The 23,289-nt window shown below is 46.7% G+C and overlaps 1 protein-coding gene across 2 annotated transcripts in view; it reads right to left on the reverse strand.

Annotated features, from left to right (window-relative positions):
* Positions 1-23,289, reverse strand: part of LOC119373592 (clotting factor C) — a 149,999-nt gene that overhangs the window by 110,093 nt on the left and 16,617 nt on the right. The window contains exons 2-13 of one of the 2 annotated variants that reach the window (XM_037643648.2): positions 22,066-22,192; positions 20,670-20,830; positions 18,001-18,096; positions 16,868-17,032; positions 15,756-15,962; positions 11,870-11,942; positions 10,401-10,598; positions 9,511-9,581; positions 7,373-7,543; positions 6,654-6,845; positions 3,071-3,259; positions 1,555-1,651 (exon numbers count right to left, since the gene is read on the reverse strand). In XM_037643648.2, coding sequence (XP_037499576.2) covers positions 1,555-1,651; positions 3,071-3,259; positions 6,654-6,845; positions 7,373-7,543; positions 9,511-9,581; positions 10,401-10,598; positions 11,870-11,942; positions 15,756-15,962; positions 16,868-17,032; positions 18,001-18,096; positions 20,670-20,830; positions 22,066-22,192 — 1,747 coding nt within the window. Of the gene's footprint in view, positions 1-1,554; positions 1,652-3,070; positions 3,260-6,653; positions 6,846-7,372; positions 7,544-9,510; positions 9,582-10,400; positions 10,599-11,869; positions 11,943-15,755; positions 15,963-16,867; positions 17,033-18,000; positions 18,097-20,669; positions 20,831-22,065; positions 22,193-23,289 lie in introns of those variants that run through there. The other variant, XM_049419914.1, reaches the window with a different exon arrangement.

Below are 23,289 nucleotides of genomic sequence, written 5' to 3' on the forward strand. Positions count from 1 at the left end.
GCTTGGTGCAACGTGAACTGTGTGTTGCGATTGCTTCGTGCGATTTCGCTGCCTGCGAAGATGCCGCCCACGCACTGACCAGTGCGTGGGCGAACTTTGTGCCGTGGCAAACGAGATTCCCGATCGAGAGGCATGAAATTGCTGCATGGTAAGGCCCGCGAAAGCAAACTTACTGAATTTTGGAAATAAAATCTGTTTTTTGTAAATTCCATGTCTTTTCTGCCGCATTCTCGCGCCAACTAAATTCCCGCAAGAGCGAAATTTTGTGCTTACCCCGCCGATTTCGTTATTGCGGGTTTCAACTGTAGTCGGATACAACTTAAGAAGCCCGGAGAGGCCCCGCCCGGACTACCGAAGCACGGCAGCCGATCACCTCCGCGTCTAAAGCAGTAGTCCCTCTCATTCACTCGGCAATGTTCTCCGAAGGCGGGGTCACCGGCCGTCCGGCTCATGACGTCATTCCGGAGTGCGCGGCCATTGGTGCCGGCTTGTGTGCATCCGCCTTTGAGGAGGAAATGCCGCGGACTTCTAAAGTTGTATCTGACTACAGAAACAATCACTACGATAGTTTCAGCGAGCGTTACGGGTACTTCTTTGTTTTTAGTTCGTAATCGAAGAACATTTTCATTGACTCATTGACGTCTCCGTGTAGTCGGGAGACCTCAAAATGGCGCTGACTCATAGACGTCGCGCTCAGCTGTTAGTAGGGAGGGCGTACAATTGATTTGATAACTGTCCCTTCTTCGCTCCTGAGCCGAATCTGCGATGTACGAGGCACCCATGATATTGAGTCAGTCGACCCAACTGCCTTTGCAATTCATCCTAGGTCACTGTGTACTGACCGGTACTTGTCGTATGAAGAGTCTCTTATATTTGGATTAGGCTTGTCCACATCCAAGGATCCCCTATTCTGGTCATAATATATTGCTACATTCGTACCAATTAAAGCCAGCAATATCACTGCTTTTACAAAATTGAGAAAAGGATCAGCTCACGGCTGTCTAAGCGCGGCCCAGTCGTGTTCCGCAGGACCTAATTCTATTGTTTTCAATTCAATTCAAGAGAGAAATGTTCTACGTCTTCGGCGGAGCTGTGTTCCCTGAACTCAATTACTGTAAAAGCACTTATGAGTACAGCCGAATCCACAATATGTTAAGAGACTTATGCGATGTGGTCTCGCGAAGAAGCTATGCCTGGAAGTATTTAGGAGGACTGCAACGGCGACACTGAAAGAACTACCAGAAACTCTCACATAACACTGGGAGGCATGCGTGGGCTGTGAATGCGCACGCATTCATGAGACCCGCCATTCATAAAGTTCGTAGATAATGTTTGTCGACCTCATAAAAGCCACGCGAATCAAAATAACTGACTGAGTGAACCTCTCATTCAGCCTCACCTTTCGTTCTACCTCTCCTGCCGTCGTTCGTTCTTTTTTTTTTCTTCTATGCCTCTGCGCTCTTTTTCATATTGTTTTCTTGCGCGCTGGAACATATATTTGGCTCCAACAACATATAGAAGCCTAAAACCAAAGAGAGAAAAAAAATCGCTCACCCGCGCACTGGTCCGCGCCTGGGATCACCACCACGTATAGGGGGAAGCACGCGGATGGTCCCGTGACTTGGAACTTCGGGCTCTCCGCAGGTGACCACTGCAGATATCACCAGGAGAGTGGTACGAATGGACAGGATTTAAAAAAAAAAAAGCGCGCGAAAGAAGCTACCAATTGTGCGGCGCAAGCCAGCAAAGCACCAATATTTATTCGAGCGTCTTTACGTTCCGATAATTATTGAGCGTCTTGCATGTTAATTGAGATCGCTTTGCTGCTGCCATTTTTCAGTACTAAGTTGTACCATTTATGTGATGTCCGAGTATACGGGAGATGCGGAACTGACTGCAACCAGCTTACCGTGTGCATGTGCACGGTACGTCTGCAAATTAATTCGTGTGAATCAATGTTTGAAAAAGTCAATGTACACGTTGTTATAGTACAAGCTCTGCGGTCAAATATTTGGCGTTTGGATTCTTTACAGTTGCCGAATCTGCAGACTGAAGGTCGCTTTAAGGAACCTTGTCATGCGCGGTTGCTAACTATAATTATAATATAAGGACATTGCTATATTACATGGATTTGTAAACACACGGGGGGCATGTTCGATCTAACGAAGTAGGCCATCATTAGGCCAGAATGTAGGTCATGTTATTGCTCGCCTACGTACAAACCTTGACCGCTGGACATTCACAAACGGTAATCACAGCTTAAAAAGTGAAACAACATAAAAAAAATTAAATATTGTAGCTTCTCCCTATACTCTTCCAGAATGACATATCAGAATAACACGCATTGCTACCCATCTGCTGCTTGCGATGCATCTGCACAGCGACCGAGGTTAGTGTGCCGGCATAGGCTTTTCTCAAAAGGATCAATCATACACTGCTGAGGTTTTACGTGCTCAAACCACCACGTGGTTATGAGGCGCGCCGTAGTGGGCGACTCCGGTTTAAAATCGACCAGCTGATGTTCTTGGATGTGCACTTAAATCTAAGTACGGGAGTATTCTTTGCATTTCGCGCCCATCGAAACGCGGCCGCCGAGGCCGGGAATCGAACCAGCGCACTGGAGCTCAGCAGCGCGGCACTTTACGCGTTAAGCAACCACAGCAGGTACCCGTCATGCAGCAGTGAAAATACATTGTATTTTCCACGGCTATTTCAGTGCTCTACTCAACATCACTGCTCTTTCCTGAGGATTCTTAGAAGAGTCACGAAGCCTTGAACGCCATTCTGTGGAGCACTTTTCTTAGGCAAATAATATGCCGGAAGACACATGGGCGTTTTACGTTCTATATAAGAACTATACCCACTCCAGAAATGTTATACGTCACATAAACAGTAAAACTAAAAATATAAACGTTAGAGAAGAAGCCAAAATTGTTATAGCGAGCATAGACAATGCATGGAACTCGTTTAAAGCCCAGCAAGTGTTTTCGCCGGGCTGGGGTGCGAGTGTTTTCCCTGCATTGATCGTTCCACGGTACGGCCGAAGTAGCGGCGCTATATTAGCACGCACCGGGAATGCAGCGAGGCTTCTGGGCACTCCAGGTGCCGTTGGCGGTGCACGTGAGCCTTCCCTCTCCACTGAGGTAGTGCAGCTCCTTGCAGTAGTAGGATATCCGGCTTCCCTCCAGGAAGCGGCCGTGCGCTGTCTTCTCCACCAGCGCCGAACCACCCTTGACTGGGCCTGGGTCCTCGCACTGGACTGCGCACAAAAAACGGCAATCGCGTTCATATCGACGCGATCTGCATCACGTTGTTGCGCGTACACTCTAAGAAAAAAGAGAGTCAAAAGAGGGTCATGGAACCGTGACTCTCCTCGGGTGTCCATCTGACCCCTTTTGGAAGGTACAGGCAGAAAAAAAGAGTTCGCATTTGGGAAGGAGTCACTGGACCCTCCTGAAGCGCGTTTCGATTGGCTTCGGTATACGGAAGAGCCGCCGTATACGCCATACATATCGCACGCTCGCCCTTTGGCGCCGTTGTGGCGCATTGCTCGGCGACGCAGACGGGGTTGGCGCCGGGGTGGCGCGCCGCTCTCCTCTCTCAGTCGTCTCAGTCTCCTGGTCTATTGGAATGCGTTGCGTGGATGAGTTGGTTGCGCGTCTTCGGTGGTATTGACGCCGGCTCCGTGCACGAAGTGACGCTTGGAGGGCGGAATATTCATGGAGCTGTGGATACGGACAACGGGCGCCAGTTAACGGTGAGTGTACTGCTTTCGTAGGCACTAATTATACAGCTTTAGCTGGGCGTCTGCAGCAGCTCTGCGGAAGTTATCTGCCAGCCATTTCCAACAGCAGCCTGTGCCCGCGGGGCTGTTGCGGATGGCCAACTATAGCTGTCAGTTAACGAGTTCCCACCGTTATGCGCGTTGCTGTACAAGCTCCCATAAAGTGAGCGATGCAAACAATAATCGAGAGTCATTTCTTGCTGATCGCACGTCGTGTCTGCACTACTGAAGGTGCAAGATGTCGTTTTGAGAAGCACTTAAGTCTACTTCATCATAACATTTCTATCTACCTTGAGTGTGCAGCGTGCTTCCACGCGTGGGAACGTGAAAAAAAAGAGCCTGTGTACAGAACCCTTAGACGCACTATATGTAATGGTTTTTGTTGGCTTAAAGACGGTAGTTTGAGGTGCAGATATAGTACGGTGGCTTCCAGAAAGTATGCGGTAGTCATTAAAGTTGGACACGCCTCGCCGGTGAAAGTGAAAAAGCTCTAGACTTTCGACGGCGCGCGTTGTTGCGGCCGCCGGCGTGCACTCTTTTCCCTCGTTTCTGTTTGCTGTTTTCGTGGTTTGCATACAGTGCGATGACGTTGGGCGCTATAACAGAATCGAGTGAGTGTACGTGATTGTGGGAGTTATGTGCGCTAATTCTAGCATATGACATGTCTGATCTCGACGTAGACGGCGTACGCACGCGCTGGGTGTCGTTCGGGCCCTAGTACTCGCATCTGTTTATCTGAGTATTTAAGGATGGGTTACGTTTGTAAAACGTGCGGTCAATAACCGCTCACGGCATGCCTCTGGCTGCCGGAGGATGTGCTTTGTTGTTTTGTTGTTAGCCTTTATTATGTCTGTGTGAACCACTTATATTGTGTAGGTTGTGCAAACGTTTACTGCAATTTCATTTTCTCATCATAATATCACGTTCTGCTTTTCAGATACCGTTTTTCATGGTGCTCACGCTGGACAGGAGCGACAACCTAGCAAGCCACAAGTCTGATGCTTCCAGCCGTCACCACTTTTTGATTTATTCTTAATCACAAGGAATAAATATGGAAACATGATGGCGATTTCTGCTGTTCATTTAGCACCATATGACACTGTGCACATCACAGTCACACATTTATTTGGCTATACTCATAGAAGCATGTAAATGAGGAATACCCAAACTTCTTAATTGGAAATCACAGACCATCTTTTCGCGCTTTCTATATAACTTTGTTGGAAAATATGTGTTGTTTTGACGAGTTTTTTAAAAATAATTATAAAACTGAACTATTCTTTTTTTACAGTCGCTGGGCAGAACGGCAAGTATTATTGGACTTGCTTAAAATGAATACTCCACTATTTTCAACAGTAGTCGCGCAAAAATAGAGCAAGGATCAAATGAGTAGCTTAAAATACTTGTGGAGTCGCTTGATGCTTTGGTGTGGGTCCCTTGACCCCCCTAGGAGCGTTACCGGCAAGAGTCGTCTGACTCCCTATGAGTGATAACGTGATCCTCCCGATGAGAGTCTTTGCACTCTTCCTAGAGGGTCAGGGGACTCTCCTAGAGCGAGCCGACCCTGACCCACCAAGAGAGTCACCGTGACTATTTAAAGAGAGTCGTATACGTGGCAAGTCAGAACTCTCCGAAAAGAGTCACGCATACTCTCTTTTTTCTTAGAGTGTACGAGTACCTCTTCCTTGTCCCTTCACGATCCTCATTCTGCACGTTAATGTTCATTTACTACTCGCTAACTACTCGCTAACCGGGCAGACGTGTACGGATGTATTGCCAGAAGTACTGGATCCTGTTTAACTGCAGCGAAATGATAACACGCAGAGTGATCTTCAAGGTGGTTGCACTGCTTCATAATTTGGCAGTGAAACGCGCATATATGCCAGATTACTATGTACTTTAATTTGATTTTAGCATATGGAATCTGTAGGGATTCAGGAACTGACTGCCAATTAGCTATAACAAGTTTCAGCTAATGAGACGAACTGAGCGTAACCTGACTTAAAGGAAAACTAGTGACTGCTTGAGCTACCCTTTCGGGTTGTTGTAACGAAAATTTACAGCGTATCACTCTTAAAAGGAAGTGGCTTTAACCCAAGCAGACTTCCTCAAGTTAAAAAAAAAGCAATCGATCACAATTACTTTCTTCAGAACTGTAATTAATTAAAATGACCAATTAATTCCCAAAAGGAAATTGAGAATTTTCTTGAGCAATCGGTTACTTCCGAGTTACTTTCCTCCCAGCAGTTATTAACATTTTACGAAATTTTCGCCGGCCATTTGCCATCGTTGCTTTGCATGCGCTGAAAACTCGCTTGATGTGAGCGCTGGAGAAAAGGGCAGTGTTCTAACGTGCGAGCACTTTATGCACAAGATTGTGGCTACATTAACGCGATGCTCGCGCTTGGGTCTTCCATAAAGTGCAGAGCATTGCAATTGTTAGGACTCGAGGAAGGCCCTCCCGGTAGGGTCAGTTAAAAGCTGCAGGGCGGCAGGGCCTATCGCTACAGAGCCATACCAACACCTGTTCAATTAGCCTGCAAACATCATCAGGACAAAGAAACAAAGGCAAGCAGCCAGGTTCAGCTGTACGAATTATGAACCCAAATCAATTTGCCCACCTATCCGTTATACTTCACGGCATGACCTCTGGAGGTTATGTTGCATAGTTCCTCCAAATTAAAGTGCTCAAAACTGTGTTGCGTTTGATAGCTTCTCGAATTAAAGTGGGCAACTAAAGTAATCGATTAACTTAGAAACAAACAAAAAATGTGATTGATTACGAATAGGTAATCACATGTAATTCGTTCCGTATAATTCTGAAGTCACCCCAAAGCACGCAAAAGCTCAGAGACGCTATCGTTCTCACCTAGTTTTAAGGTCTTGAGCGCAAAGCAAGTGACTGGAAGAGCAAGACCGCACGGCCTTGTTATGACTTCGGGCTGGCTGGGGTTGGCGACGCTAAGAGCCACGCAGGTGTCCCCAGGCGTGCCGCTGTTTTCCGGGTTCAGGAGGAACGGCGACTGGACTTGCAGCTCTGAAAGCCATGTTTCTACGATTCCTGCAAGTATAGCACAAGTGCTTTAACTTACCTTTTTATTGCAAACATGTAAGCGCGCTGACCACTACAATATTACGGCGGTGCTACACTAACTCCTAAAACAGCATTGTAACGGTGCATCTTTTTTCTTTTTAGAATTTGAAGCATATTTAAAGAATTTGTACAATGGTGCTTAAGATATTCTTATCACTTGACACAGGCAGCCTTCAAGTTTTCTAAAGGTATCTTGGTTATTAGTCTGTTGGCCCATTGATGAAATTATATTATCGTGGCATGCAATCGCCCAGTTGCCAGATAGATTTAAAAAATCAAGCGCTTTCAATCTCTCAACCTAAGCCTCCGCTTAGTGTCTAGAATATATTCTGCATTTGAAAGAAATAAAAAAAAATGTTATTTAAGAGATTAATTTCTGAGATACATCGTTAATGACGAAGTTAACTGTAACGAATGTTTATCGAGTGCGAATGTGTAGGCGAAAATCAATAAAATTGCACTTCGTTTGAACAACCAATAGAGAAAGGAAATACCATTAGCGGCCAGAAATTCGGCAACAAGGGCCTTCGTAGCGTTGTCTCCGCGAAGAGCTATAGGTTGGCTTCCCAGATTTCGGCAAAAATTCCTCGCCGGTGCCTGAGGACGGCTTTTTCCGGCGGAGTAAAAACAGAAGCTGCCGGAATCTGTCCACTTGGGAGGACAGCCTGCGAAGAGGAGTTAACACAGAAATTGTTGTATCAGCGAGTACAACAACGGGAATCGGTTTACTCGACAACCAAGTGAACCCCTACACACAATGAACTAAAAAAAAACCGCATTGAATATGAAAACTGTTATTGAACTGTATAATTATGGATGCGCGTTAAATCTTTGATACATTAACAATTTAAACGAAGGAGAACGGCCATGTAAGTGACCCGGCGTGGTAGCTTAGTGGCTACGGAGTTGCACTGCTGATCTCCATATAGGTCACTGGTCGATACCTGCCGCGACCGTGACCTTTAAATAAAGGTGAAATGCAGAAACGCTTATGAACGTCCATATAAATGTGCATTAAGGAATCCTTACTGCGCATTAATAATGCGGATACGCCACCACGGTGTGCCTCAATCATGTCGTGATTTGGAAAATAAATTTATATAATTTGATTTTTTTACGTGAAATTGCAAGAAGAGACATACCGGTAAGATCCGAGCTCGCAACCTTAGCATGCCCCGCCACGGTGGTCTAGTGGTTATGGCGCTCGACTGCTGACCCGAAGGTCGCGGGATCGAATCCCGGCCGCGGCGGCTGCATTTTCGATGGAGGCGAAAATGCTTGAGGCTCGTGTGCTTAGCTTTAGGTGCACGTTAAAGAACCCCAGGTGGTCGAAATTTCCGGAGCCCTCCACTACGGCGTCTCTCATAATCATATCGTGGTTTTGGGACGTTAAACCCCAGATATTATTATTATTATTAACCTTAGCATGACGAGTCATAAATATGCATGAATACTTAAGAAAGTTGACTAAAGGACGATCGTCACCGTAGTTCACTTTGTAAAACACTGCCCACGTCATGCAAACGTTCCAGGTTCGGTTCTTACTGGTGACAAGTTGTCTGTTCTTGCGTGGCCTTTTCGCTTCGATTATAATATTAGGCCTAATGTAAATTTCATTCTTATAAGTGATTAGCTATGCGCAATAAGAACCGTCAATTTTCCACTATGTTTTAATTGGCTTCATTGCTTATCGAGTTTGTATAAGTGTTCAAGCAATGATTGTAGGTAGCGCAAGTTTTCTACAACAAAGACGCTAAAATACCGAACCACAAACCAAAGACGCTTCAGTGTTTTAGTGTCTTTGTAAAAAATTTGCGTTTCCTACCATCATGGATTTGTGCCAAATATAGCCCGACCGAATTGTACGTTATACCTATAAAAGCACTGGCGTAGTTAGGAGGAAGTGGGGTTGGGGGGTTCAAACGCCCCCCCCCCCAACATTTTCGATTTTGCATGTGTGTATATACACGCACACATAAAAACACACGCACGAACATGCATAAAGGGTGGTTAAAACACTCTCCCCCTGCCCGAAAAAGATTTCCGGCTACGCTCTGCATCAGAGCAATCATAAGTTTGGGAGCGCCGTCAAGAACAAGCCCGATACGACCACAAATGACAAGTGCCAATGGCCGAAATTAGGTGCAGTCAACCACAAAAGTTTACGGATCACGCGAGCGCGCGCCAAACTGCCTGTCCGCACCACCAAGCGGTGCGCCACCTACCGTCGACCACAGCGCTGGGCCGGAAACACATCTTGTTGTTCACTGGTATATCAATTTTCTGCGGCCGCGCAGCACACTGCTAGTTCGTTGCTTTCAGTTAGTTCGTCGCGTCTTGGGCGTAGCGCTGCTGTCGATCACCGCTGACGTAGCGGAAATGTCGCGAAGAGGCTCTTGGCCACGCGCTCGCGAGGACCGCAAGCTTTTGTGGATGACTGTACGTGCAACAACTCTGTTAGAATCTTAGCTGCGATCATTGGGAACTACGTCATCGCACATCGTTGCTTATGTATACTTCACGTATTATCAGCTGCAGTGCTCCTCTTGAGGCGTTCATGTTAGGCATTGCCGATAATGATACACGGCGTAGCACTATGCGCGCATGTTTATTCGTATGCCGATATACGCACCTTCATCAGGAATCCTCCATTGCGAGTCGTCCACAGTGACGAATCTGAAACTGGCTCCAAGAGAGGAGAAGCTGAAATAACGAAAATATGAAAGCATAAATTCGAGATTGTGGCGGAAGCCCGTCTGGTCGGGAAGCGACAATAAGAGGACCGTCGCGGCGGCCCCAGAAGAAAATAAGGTGTCGGCTACCCTGACGGAAGTCTCGACAACAGGAAGCCGGCAACGAATACTCTTCTTTTTTTTTTCTGGTCCACATCGCTTTAACTTATTTATGTGAAAGTATAGATATAAGAAAGAAAGAAAAAAAAAAAAGATGAGAACGTGCAGGTGCGAGTAAGCGTGCCAACGAACAAACCTGGACATATTGTGCTGTCTCAGTCGATATGGCGCGCTGCTGCTGAGTATGGTATGAGGTGGGGGGTTCAATTCTCGCGCCGGTCACGTTTCAGTGACGTTGAAATAAAGAAAACCGCCCGAGTATCGTGCTTTCTCTGTTTGTTACGGAATTTCTCGCGGCAAGAATCAATGCGGAGCCTCCATTCCACAAAACCCACACGGCATTACGGGAACGTTAGCATCCCTCCCCCTCTCTTTCCCTCCCTTCATTTCTCTCCCTCTCGCGAACATACTTTTTAAATGCATCGTTTTATTTTCTTAGTGTATATATCGTATGCTCGTTTTGTCTGTCACTGGGATTTCTGGAGTCCTAAAGATTTAGTCTGGTCAGACAGGCAACCGAAGAAACTTCAGGCTTCTTCCCAAACTCTACTTTAACTTCCCCCAATACGTATACATACACGCGGCAAGACGTTGCTCAAGTACAAGCGCAAGGTCAATGAGCATCGGAAAGACCGCACTACAGAAAAACCCCGGGGGCCGAAGAACTCACTTGGCTGAGGAGACACCGTGGGCCGTAGAGGCGACGAAGTCGGCGTAAGCGCCCGCCGCTCGCACATGCACCGCGCCGCCGGCGTTGTTCACTCGGCCAGCGTGCACGGCCGCGCGGCAGATCGAGGAGAGAACGTGGTATTGATAGGAGCCGATCACCGAGCCGGACACCAAGCCGCAGCCGGGAGGACAGTGCACCCTGCGAGTGGTCAGCAATTTACAGCGGGACGAGATGAGATAACCATATTCGCGTGATGCAGTTCAGAGTAACGCCGTCCATGACAGCCAAATCAACCCTATACGTTGAAGCGCAGCTACATGCAGTTGTTGTTTACCTTAACCTTTTATAAAGCATCTATTACGCCATAAACCCCAACATTATAGACAGTACGTGCTAGCAATAGATACAGCGATACGAAATTCAAAAAAGAAAGCGGAATCGTTCTATTTTTAGCGGTTATATACATCTGAGCGCACTTTCGCGAAATGCGAGAACTACAAAAAAAGGACAAAAAAACAATTGAAATATTTAGCGGTGTAAACATGTGCCTTCACGTGAGGAGCCGGCTATTCGCAGGCGCCACATAAGTGCAAAATGAATATACCGCTGGTTGCGAACTTTAGCCGCAGAGGGAGACTCAAGCTGGAATGGGTGCCTTTTGCACGGTACGAGTTCGTGGACAACCACCACTCACACCTGTGCCGCGCTGCCGCTCGACGGACACCATGATTTACCACAGAGGAGGCACGACAAGCAGACTGCATGCTTGCAAAAGCGCGCTCGCGCCAGAAGTGACCATCAGGTTTGTTTCAAACTGTTGCAACTGAATCTGCTGCACGAAGAAAAAAAAAACAATGTTGTTATTTCATTAGAGAACATAGCAAGGTGATAAGCCACACGAAGGAAAGCCGCAGGGATTTCCTTCCCATGAGGGCTCAGGGACGTGATATGCATGTTTCGCCTATAATTTGCCCAGGGGCAAATTATAGGCGAAACATGTTGTTCCCTGAACGCTAATAACAGGGCTGTTATTAGCGTTCAGGGAACAACTTCAAAGATATGTGTCTCTTTATCGTTTGGACCTAGTATTTACCTTCGTTATAAAAATTGTACAAAGCTCATTGATACTTACGTGGCGTATAGTATAAAGGAGCAATTCCGGCACAACGTCTAGTAATAGCTTATGCACGGCTGTCCGACCATGAGACCAGGTGAACACTGCAGCAAGCTCATCGTTAAAGAGTGCGCATCTCCTGTAATGTTTGTCGACAAAGTCCTCATCATCATTATTTATCCTTCCCTCAAAGCGCTCCGATTGGGGTAATACATAAGGGGGAGGAGGTACGTATTCATAATACAGTCAAATTGGTCAACATGAGTGGAATAAACATGCGCAATCATTCAATGAACAGAAACAGTTGAAGAAAATTTCTATCGCATTATGAACAATGTGTGAGTGCTCAACTTACCTCACCGCCGTGTCGCTGTCATCAGATAAGATCTCGTTGGCTTTTGTTGAGCACGTCACTTCTGTTTCGGCAACTGGAAGAAAATATATCCCTTTCTGTGTGGAGGAGTATTAGACGCGGCACATTGATTTTCTATCGGCAAGAAGCGAGACAGTTAGTGAGAGCCTGATTTCGTGACAGAGAGTATCGTAACAGAAGACGGCACCAGAGAAGACGAAGGACAAGAAACAATAAATAGACAAGGCGCACTAACAACGGAAGTTGTTATTTCTTCACCGCGAAGAATAAAAGCTGGTTGGCAAGAATGACAGAAGATGCACATTATTAGTAATACAGGGAAGAAAATCAACAAGAAGACAAACCGCGGATACATACCAGATGCCGATAGGAAGTAGACATCCTTGACCGATGGCGTACCTCGCTTACACATTATTCGCCCAGCATTTAGTCACCCGATCAACTGATCTACGCAGTATACGCTAGAATCCTCCAACAAAAGAGCGCAACTGCAGTCTGTAGCTAAATACCAGATAGTATTTTTGCTCTTTTACGCTTAGACTCTTTGAATATGTCGTTCAGGCACCTGCCCGTCGGGTCTACATACGTCATGCCACACGATTATGCGTACACCACTTTTTACTCATAGTGTATATATAAGTATGTCGCTCCGTTTCGCACTGAGAAGGCACGCGCTCAACACGAGTGCTTGTGTTGTGGGCCACGTTCTATCTCGTGTTACCAGCGTTTTGGGTTATTTACGAGAGTTGCTTCGAGGCTTCGCCACGCAGCATAGAAATGGAAGGTAGTTTGCAGAAGTCAAGTGACGCATACACTGCATGATCGAACATTTCAGGTTCAATTGGAAGCTTGAAGCTGTCAGGAACCTTTTTTTTTTTCAACAACGGAGCTCTTTAAGCCGAGTGTATGGTACGTCCGTCGTGGACAAAAAACCTGGCGGAGCGATGACGCCACCTCGCGTTGCCTAGCAACCCCTGGCACATCTGTGCATGTCTTCGCCCTCACTCCGCTATCTAGCCCTTACGCGGCAAGGCCGGCTACATGGCTCAAAAAATCTGGACGTAACTTGCACTAGTGGCGCAAGGCTAGAGACACAACGCAGCCTGATCGGCACCTACAGCTGGTCCTGTCCCGAAGTTGAGCACTACTGGCTACCGCCCGGCAATGCTGCACTCGTCTTTGATGCGGAAGCACCTACCGAGTCTGAAGGCTGGCTTAGAGTGACAGAGTGGGACTTGGCGAGTCTGGGCATCGCCTCGCAACACTTGGCAACACAGGAGAAACTTCGCAATGCCTAGCACAACATAGTAAAACCTAGTATGACTTCACAAAGCTTGGTAAAAACTAAGCAAAACCTCGAAAGGCCAGGACCAGCTAGGTACCGATCAGCTCCGCAGTGTCTCTATAGCCTTCCGCCACTAGAGCAAGCTACGCCCAGTTTTTTTCTCGTTTTTTTTTTCATGGTTTCCATGCTTTAGTTGAGCACGACATGCGGTCAGAAGACGCATTAGTAGTGTTGAGAAAAAAACATTGATTTAAAAAATCGTTAACAATGCACGTATAATGAATTATGTAGCTTAGTGGAATATCGGACGTATAGACACAAACTACTGAATGTGAAGAGGCCGAAAACAGATACTTCGTTCCCGTTTCATGCTTGCCCCAGTGAGCTCTTTCTAGCTTACTGAAACGCGAGGTCAGTCATCTCTTAAATGTTCTTAATTGTCTCGTTGTCTAAGATAGGCCGTTGTACTTCTTTCGCCATCTGACCCAGCTCCCATGACTGCGGCATGGTTGTGAAAGCGATCTACTGGGCGTGTGCGCGTCTGTGTATCCATATGAAATCATGGCTCGTGCTTACAAAAACTTCTTTAGAAATGTTCGTAAGAGTGGACATGATGTCCGACGTCACAGGGGTACCGCTGCTAATTGCAAAAGAATATACTTATATGAACTTCATGAATTCGGCCCTGCAGAAACATAGAACTTCCATGGAGCCGCACGTCAAGCTGGTTACAAGTTCATTACTTGAGCAAGGAAATAAAAATGAGCTTTGTAAGTTAATTACGATCAATGTGTTCCCTTTTAGCGCTGGTTTGCGTCGCCATTGTGGGCATAGCAACAGAGCAGCATGGAAAGAGGAAGAAACGATGCAAATTCTACGATGCAGAGCGCATTGTGTCGTGTGGCTGTATACAATAATACGGTATACGAAATCGCCCACTCGTCGACTCTTCAACAAAGCTACACAAATTGGTTTGTAGAGATATAGCAATGGCTTCTGCATGTCCATGCACTATGTACTCGTTCTGCGAATGAAGTGCGCTGATACAACTATGTGAATCAAAACTAGTCGTTCTGAAGCTACACCTAACAGCTAAAACATAAATGACAATGACACCATCTCCCACTTAAGGGAACCATGAGGGGATGCGAAGCAGCATTGGGGGCGCACACCAAGTTTCCATTACGTTCACTCGGCGTTTCCGTTAGTGTGTGAGGTTTGTATTTAGTGTTTCTGTTCTCATTAGGTTGTGTTTGTGCGTTGCTTTCCGTTAGCGCCGAGTGAACGAGTGGTGCCGACGTTGACCTTACAACTCATCTGAACGGGAGCGAAGAGAGAATGACGGAAGCCGACCGAGCGCACGCGCTTATATAAACATGAAATGAGGGAGGGAGAGGAGAGAGTGGGTTACGGGCTGTATATTTGGCTGCGGCACGGCGGCATCACGTGGGAGGAGAGGCTGCGCCGCGGCTGCAGCGCGGGGGAGGAGAGGAGAGAAGGCGACCGAACACCTGCGTAAAGGAGGAGAGTGGGAGAGAGAGTAGACGCATGCGCAGTGGAGCGCGGACGCCACCGCCGACGCCGGACTCGGCCCCGAGCAAAAGCTGCTTCGCATCTAATATCGTATAAATTAATTGCCAAGAAACACATCAGTGAACGAGAGTTCCAAGAAAAAAAAGCACAGGAGAATTCAAGCGTTTTGTTGATCTGTCGAAGGGGCACTTGTTGTATTATTACTAACATTCCTGATTATGGGCAAAGGTTAAAAAGTCTAAAAGGACAAGACAGGTCGCTAGTGGAATCCGCACTCAAAGTTTGCCCGGGCGCGCGTTTTGTATGGCGCCGCGCCACAGTTTCCAACGATGCCTCCTCTCTTCCCTGAGTTTTAACTTGCATTAACGTGAATATCAAGGTATGAAATCACACCTAAAGAATACTGGCCAGATACCATAACTGCCCTCGGCGACATCCATCTAAAATTTAATTCACATTTACAGAAGATACCCGACACTTGGAACGTGTATGAAGGCCGATATTTGACCGATAAAACCGTTTATGCTTCCAGTGGAGCCGCGTCAGGGTGCCAGTTGCAGAGCCGACAACATTTAATCCGCACAAAACAAAATAATATCATACAAAAAAGAATAATTTTGAGACGCATTATATGAAGAGAGAGAAGAAATAGTAGAGAAGGAAAGGCAGGGAGGTTAACCAGTATAGGACAACCGGTTTGCTACCCTACACATGGGGACAGGGTGGGGGAGATTTAAAGATGGAGAGGAAAGAGAGAGAGAGAGAGAGAAAGATAAAAAGATAGCACGACACAGCACACATAGAATCAGTCGGTCACTCTTGCGTGGTAGCATAGCACACACAGAAACAGTCGGTCACTCTTGCGTGGTATGAAGTGCATACTATGCCAACGGACATCAATACACTTATTGGTGGTTGGGTTCTTATCAATATGCAGATCAGCCGTTTGCTTCATTCATATACGGCTGCTGCTTTCTCGCTCCTGACTGCCTATGTGAGCTGCGTGATCACCGGTACACATTTAAAGCCTTCTCTGCTCGCCAGACTGACCTTTGAGGCAGGATGGCGGCGACGCCGTCCAGACGCCCTCGTGGGTGCACTCCAGAGACTTTGCGCCAACGGCTTCGTATCCGTCGGCGCATGAGTAGGTCACGGTGGTGCCGTTGTACTGGATCTCCCGCACGCTCGTCGCGGCGCCATGCACCTGCACGACGCTCCGAGCCACGTCGGGTAACGGAGGGCACGGCACCTGCCTCTCTGCGTAAGGGCCGCACGAAAAACGGCAAGTAAGGACAGAAAAATACAGAAAATATGGGAGAAAAGGTGAACCCCGCGCGAGTCCTGCAAGCTTGTGAAACGTAGATTGCGAAATAATTGCTCTCTCGTATGGCGCTATTAGTAAAAGTGGATCTTCCCGACGCTTTTCTGGATTTTTATTTCCTTTAGCTGAGAGAGTTCGGACTGGCGAAGACATAATGTCTGCATTCTACTCTGCGTGTCCCTGGCAATGGCATAATTAGAGTCACTAAAGGCGGTAGCCTGAGAGAGAGTGCAGCGAAGGATATTAGCGAGCGTTATAGTAGGGCGCATCGCGAGCGTTCCAGAATAAGCTACAATTGTGGGTGTCGCCTGAGGATTCAATGACGAAAAAGAACGAGAGGGGTAGACTGGAAACCAAACGAGGCTTTCATTTAGGCTGCTAAATTATCACCGCATGAAGTCACATAACTTGAACCATCCCGAACACCTTCTCAAGACTCCATAAAAGGATACCGACTCAGTTTGTTCTTTCCCTCGAAGACCATTACGTCGTTAAAGGACTGCATTTTTACGACAACTATTTATATGATAGGTTTGAGCGATCGAGAAGGCGCACGGTGTGTGTTGCCCGTCCAGCGCGCCAAGTTGGACAAAAGCTAACACGCCTTGACGGCAACTGAAGTTCGATGATCATGCAACATAACCTTTGAGGTCTTTGATTTCAAGTGATATCATTACCATATCCCCACAGCGCTGTGACACCATTATACGTTTATAACGCTAACCATATAGAGCAGAGTGAATAAATGAAGGTCCTTTATATAATGTCCCCCATATTTTTTTGCATCCGACGAAGAGAAAATACAAGAGAAGGAGACGCAGCATCCAGATGGCGGTCTTACCACAATAGGGTGGCACTCCATTCCAGGAGCCATCGTTCTGGCAGTTGATGGTGCCAGCACCGATCCTCTTGAAGCCAGTTGGGCAGTTGTAGTGGATAATCTTTGGTAGGTTTGGAGGCGCCATGGTAGCTAAGACACCTTGCGGATGAGCTGGAGGGGGGCAGCCTGACAAGAATCCAGCAATATTTAAGCAACGCAGTAATAACGATCATGTGTAGGTCAATTAAAATAAAAAACAATAAAGTGTAAATAGTTTTAATTGGATAAGTAATAAAGAACGAACGGTGACCAGTAAATACAAAATCAAAAGGCTATGAGACCTTGAGCAGGGCGTTGAAACCACGAGTTAAGAGAACATATAAACGTACGTGCTATTACTTCGTTAATCTAGTAAATAGAGTACTCGACATGACCAAAAGCTTATCCGGAGCACGGTGGCATCGATACATCAAACATTGGCAATAAACGAGCGTAGAAGGATAGCAAAATTCTACTGCGGACACCAGATATGGCAGTAAATAAATATCACTCGCTTGGCTCGCTCCACGTACTAAAAAAAGTTTGATCGTTGCAGACGTGTGATGTCCGCTTTGAGCAAAACACAATTTCTTTCCATTTCTTTTAGGTAACACATAATGCTGTCAATTAATGAAGAGCGCAGTAAAATTATACGTGAAACAAAAATACGACCTCAGCTTGTGGTCGCAGGCGTCGGCAGGATTATGTCTATTGGAGGGCGGGGAGGGATGTAAAGGGGTGCGGGGGAGGAGGGGTCAAACTTATGTTGAATCCTGGCGCTGGGGTCGCTAGTGGGGCTTGAGGGGCGGTGTGGCTTACGAGGGGGGCCGGGAGGGGGGGGGAGAAACTGCCCTCTTTGCACACCCCTGACGACGTCCATGCTCGTGGATGCAACAGTAACACATGCCTACTGTACCACTACTGCGTAACGTGCCAGGAGTAATACGAAAACACAAACTGAGGTAGCAACATGACACGCTGGACGTTTTAAAAGACGTTTATTTTAACGGCAGCAAAACACGCCTTTTCAGTCTGCGTATTACACCCCTTATCTGCTCCCCCAGTTAAACAATGAATAATGCAAACAGCATAAGATGCATGCTCATCCCCCTTACCATCTCTGATTTCGCAAAGTGTACCAGAGAATCCTGGGAGACACCGGCAATTGCCGGTGTCCTTGTCGCAGACTCCTCCGTTCTGGCACCTGCAATCTGCACGAGAAAGGCATGCTTCAAAACAAGTACTCACGTTGCCAAAGTGTGCTATGCAGGCGCACAATACAGGCGTAGAGCTTATGTAAAAGAAAATCACCGTTAGTTCTCGTTTGTGCTTATCGCGAATGTAGGACGTTTACTTCTATTTGAATTTGATATCCATTCTCAGGGCCTCGTGGAAGGAAACAACACTGCCACGGCCAGAAATGGCTAGCGTTAAAACAGTTGACTGTTGGGCGAGTTGGTGTTTGTACATAGAAACCATCGTGAGTAGCGCAACGTGACCGGACACCAGAAAGGAAAACGGGACGAGCATTGCGCCTGTGCTCGTCTGTTCCTTTCTGGTGTCCTGTCACGTTGCGCTACTCACGATGGTTTCTATGGCAGGCGTTCCATTCCGAACCGATGGCGTTGTCATGAAAGCAATAGCACCAGGCCACTTGAATCTAATCGGTCCCAAATCAGCCGCTGACAGTTCCAGTCGTGTCTCCCAAATCGACGCGCTGGCAATTCATGCGGACAAAACAGTTCGCCGTGCAAATGAGGTAGGTGGCCCGTAAGTGATATCGCCGCAGCTCTAGGACGGCCATCTTACATTTCATTTTAAGAAGCTAACAAAGCTTGCCCATATCCTTCCGAGTAAGGTCCTGCTGTCCGAAAAGCGAATGTATCCCGTTTTAATTGTTTCACATTGTGCAAAAAGTAATTAACTTTGCTTCACGCACTTCTATTTTTTCTTCTAAAAAAACACGAAGCTTCCTCAAGGCTGCGCTAATAGACGCAGTCGCAGTGCCTATAGTGCAATAATGAGACTAGCAGTAACAGCAACACTTGTGTCAACAACAGCGAATGAAGACATCGTTATATGAAGCCAAACGGGACAGACCTACAACCTTGGAAGTTTTGTTCTGCAAGCTCAGATGCTATAAACATGTATCATATCTATTGGTGATCGGATTATGGACTTTTGATGTCTTTTTTGTTTCTTTAACGTGTACGCACCAGGTACATGACTGATAGGGATACGAAGGGGGGCATTGACATTACGAAGACCATTTTTTCTTGCTAAATCTCCATATTTTATTTCTGTGGTGGTGCATACACTGTGATCACTTCCTGTTCTCGTCACTGGTGCGGATCTGAAATCTACGGAGACAATAACACTAGTGCATTTCTTAATGCAGCCCAATGGTAGGCTTTTTTTCTTTCTTTTTTGGTGTAAGCTGTATATTATCCATGCTAAGACTGTTTTTTTTTTTTAATAAAGCATTGTCATACAACTGCGACGGGGACCCTGACACGGATTTCACGATTTTGCACAAACGCATTGAGCCAGTATCCCAAATCCTCCGGATCATTAGCAAACCTTAAGCGCTCCGAGTTTAGTGTAAGTATGAAAGAAGTTAGGGGAATTAAATGGAGGCTTGTTCGAGGATTTTCCAAAAAGAAACTCCCCCTGTTCAGGGATTTTTCATCTCTGAGCAAAGTGTGTAATTTATTACAGGTTTTAAATGTGCGCATCGCTACAGAACGCAGCGAAGCTGATAATCGAGCGTTCAGCCGCCCCTGCCCATGGCACGGTGCATGGGTGAGCGACGTCCCATAGGCGAGCACTTTATTTAGCTGTACCATTGAAGTCAGGGATAATATTTCCAACTAAATGTGAACTAATGTTCGCAATAATTGGAAAGCTTTATAATTTGTTGTGTTAAAAAATCAATAACAGAAAGAGAATACACAATCACGATTTACTGCACACTTAGGAACTTTCGGCGGACAGCGAGCGTCGTCTGCCTGTGTCACGACGGCTCCATGTTGACGTGAGCTATAGGCGACCAGCGTTGATCTTGAAGTTTATTTTCTCCAACACCATGAATCACCCTTGCTGCGCTGCGGGTTGCAACTCTAGTGATTGGCGATGTGTCAAACTGCGACATCGTATGCCTGTGCAAGGCAACCGGCCAACGGAGTGGTTGCAGCGGACCGGTATGGACTGAGTATCGTGCGTTCGGTATCGGATCGACGCCAGGATCCGCGCGTTTGCGGCCGTCACTTCACGCCACAAGACTACCGCCACAATTCCTGTATTTACGCTCACTGGTTACCGATCGCTGTCCATTTTAGTTTGTCCGCCAACTTCGTGGCGTTTTCAGATTGTCGGATTACCGGCTCCTGCGCGGCTGGCGAACGGCCGCGCAGGAGGCGGTGCCTAGCCCCGACCACTAGTGTCCGGTGAATGTCGACCACTCGGCGAAGAAGTTGAGAAGGAAGAGCGATGTCGAGAAGGAGGATAACGGTTGATCGCCTGTATCTCCTCTGGTACGAGGTGCGCCGCTTAAATTATTCTGCGAATGGTTTGATAACACTTTATATCCATATGGGTTTACACAAATTCAAGAGAACGTTTCAGGGACACTTTAAATTTCATAATAGAGCTTTACTGTTCCCCGTGGTTACGTTATACAAGTTATAATATTGCTTCGGAAGATGTGATTATGACTTCAAAAGTCCTGAGCAACTTGGAAACAGTTCATCGGCCCACCGCAGCCATCCGTTCGCTGACAACATACCCAAGGTGCACCATACGCCGTACTTTCCGGGTGGGCAGGTTTCGCAGCCTTTCAGGCCTGATGCACACGTCTGACAGTGCGCATAGTTTGGACAGATCTTGTCGTAAGTGTCACTGTCACAAGGTCGGCACCGAAACTCGAAGCGACGGACGTAGCTGCATCTGCAAGCAGAGTATTTCGAATATGTGAGAATACACCAATTCCTCTTGAGTCATATAACACAACAAACAGTCATATCAATGGGCCGAGCTATCTGATCCGGTTTATGCCTATAGATGTTGGAAAAGACGTCGACACACAGTGTTCAGTTTTATCACGATGAAGCGCTCCCGGAGCATGAATTAAAAAATAAGTTAGGGAAGCAACGGTGCTATAATGGTCATCATAAAAATCGGTTGAGATTTCCACATGTGTATAGGTACTGCAGCCAGATACAGCTAAAGAAGGCAGGGGAGGCCCGTCCAGATGACTGAACCGTGACCACCGATTGCCTCCGCGACTAAATAAATAGTAATAAAACCTTGTTGCAGGCTAGTTGGTTCATATCGAACGGGTAGCGTACTGTGCAAGCACGAAGGAAAGAAGCAGAAAAAGAGGCAGGAAAGAGTGCAGACTTCCAATGTTGGAAGTCTGCGCCCTTTGCTGTCTCGTTTTCCTCGGTCTCCGTTCTCCGTCCTCGTTCATTTTGCGCTATTCAAACATGTCGAAGCTAAATCACCAACTAGCCCAAGCAACCGTTCTTTTTCGTTTTCTGCTTCCTTCCCTTGTGCTTGTGCAGTGCGCGACCCGTGAAAGAAATAGTTCCGTGCATGAGCCCGACGGCGGAGTCACCAGCCGTCTTGCCAATGACGTCATTCAAGGGTACGCGCCCATTAGTGCAAACTCACACTCATCTACCTTTAAGGAGAAAAATCCCTCTGCCTTCTAAAGTTGTACCCCGAAATATATAGTCTAGAATTCAGAACAGAAAGCATTGAATTTCAAACATAGTTAGTTTATGTAGCACATTGTTATAGGGGCATCAAGATCTAAAAAAAATCCCACAATGCATGAGAAACAACTACACAATAAACAGGAAAAAAATGTATTGCTTAAGAAATGTCCTTGTAGAAAGCAATACGTGATGAACCAATGTAGTTCGTCGCAAATTTCGGGTAAGAATTTTATTTTCAAAAATCATTTCTGAGGTTTTACGTGCAAGAACCAAGATCTGATTACGAGATTTCGCTGACTTTTTTTCTTTTTTCGTTAATAATGCGTCCTATGTATTATCCGGCGAGAATAAGGAGCTTTCAGTACGCAGACACAATAGTGCTCCTGTCTTGCATTTTAGTTAGAGAAATTGAATGCACGTGTACCGCTCATGTTGCTTTATTATAACTGCAGCGCGACTCACCCGTCTACTTTAACGTTCACTGTTGTCCCGGTGGAACCGCAAGGACAGTCGTGCGACTCGTTATGGCAGAAACCCTTGATGTCAACCGAGTAAATGAAATGAATCAACGCAGTAAACACTGCAGCACCTGAAAGTTTCAGAGAGAAAAAAAGATAAAGAACAAAGGTGTGCCCCTGAACTCGTACAACTTCGCAAGACAACAGCAAGCGAACAAACAAAACAAAACAAAAAAAATCGCCAGGCCTGCGCGGAACACGCAGCACAGTCCCAACGAAAGCTGAAAGAGCCCGTTGTAGACTTTCTTGGGGCAACTAATACAAGTACACATGCAAGGTATCCACTACGCCATAAATCATCGCAATTTTTATGAAGTAGGGAAACACCCACAATGTAATTCTTCGTCATTCTGCGGAAAACCGTGGTGCCCGCGTACATCTGTAAGGCACGTGTACTTTGTTTGTGCTGTGGCTAATGATGATGAAGAATTATGAATGATCCTTTTGTAATGGGTTGGAAGCATTTGACGACCGACTCGTTGCGTAATTCGCATTGCGTGATGCCTGATTGTTGTTTTACTCTTCTACCACGCTTATTAAGTATGTTGACGCGATTCCTTGCCCGACATGACGCTTGTATCGGGTCTTTTTTCGAAGGAGTTTCAGGCACCAGTGTGGCTCTGTGATAGAATATTGGACTGCCACGGAGTGGGCCTAGGTTCAAATCCCATGCGACATTAGAATTTTTTTCTCATTTAAATTTTAACACGAAAGTGTTTTATGCCGGGGTCAACCACGGCTCCACTGACGTATTTCCGGCAGCGCGCGGCGCGAAGCCACTCGGCCACAGAGCGTACGTTCGTCAGCTTTCTAACGGCGAGCCATTTATATACACCATTTACCGATGGCGGTACTCAGAGCTCGGTGGCTTCAGCGCGTTCTTGTTGTCACTAGCGAGATGGCGCGGAGGGTGCGCTTTAAACCCCGTAGAGGCACGTTGCGATGCGAGCGCGCCCTATGCATGGGGTAGCTCTCGTGCGCGCGCGCTTATCTCGCGATGGGGTGGTTTGTACGTCTTGTGCTTTCACCGGAAGTTTCCGTTGACGTTACAGAGAGCACGATGGTCACTTCTCTCGCTGCAGCGGCCGCGTTTCCGAAAGGCGCGCGCTGCTCACACACAAAGAACTAACATTTGTGACAGTTTTTCACGCTCGTCCTGTTTATGTAC

This window comes from Rhipicephalus sanguineus, chromosome 1 (genome assembly GCF_013339695.2).
Source record: "Rhipicephalus sanguineus isolate Rsan-2018 chromosome 1, BIME_Rsan_1.4, whole genome shotgun sequence".
Lineage (NCBI taxonomy): Eukaryota > Metazoa > Arthropoda > Arachnida > Ixodida > Ixodidae > Rhipicephalus > Rhipicephalus sanguineus.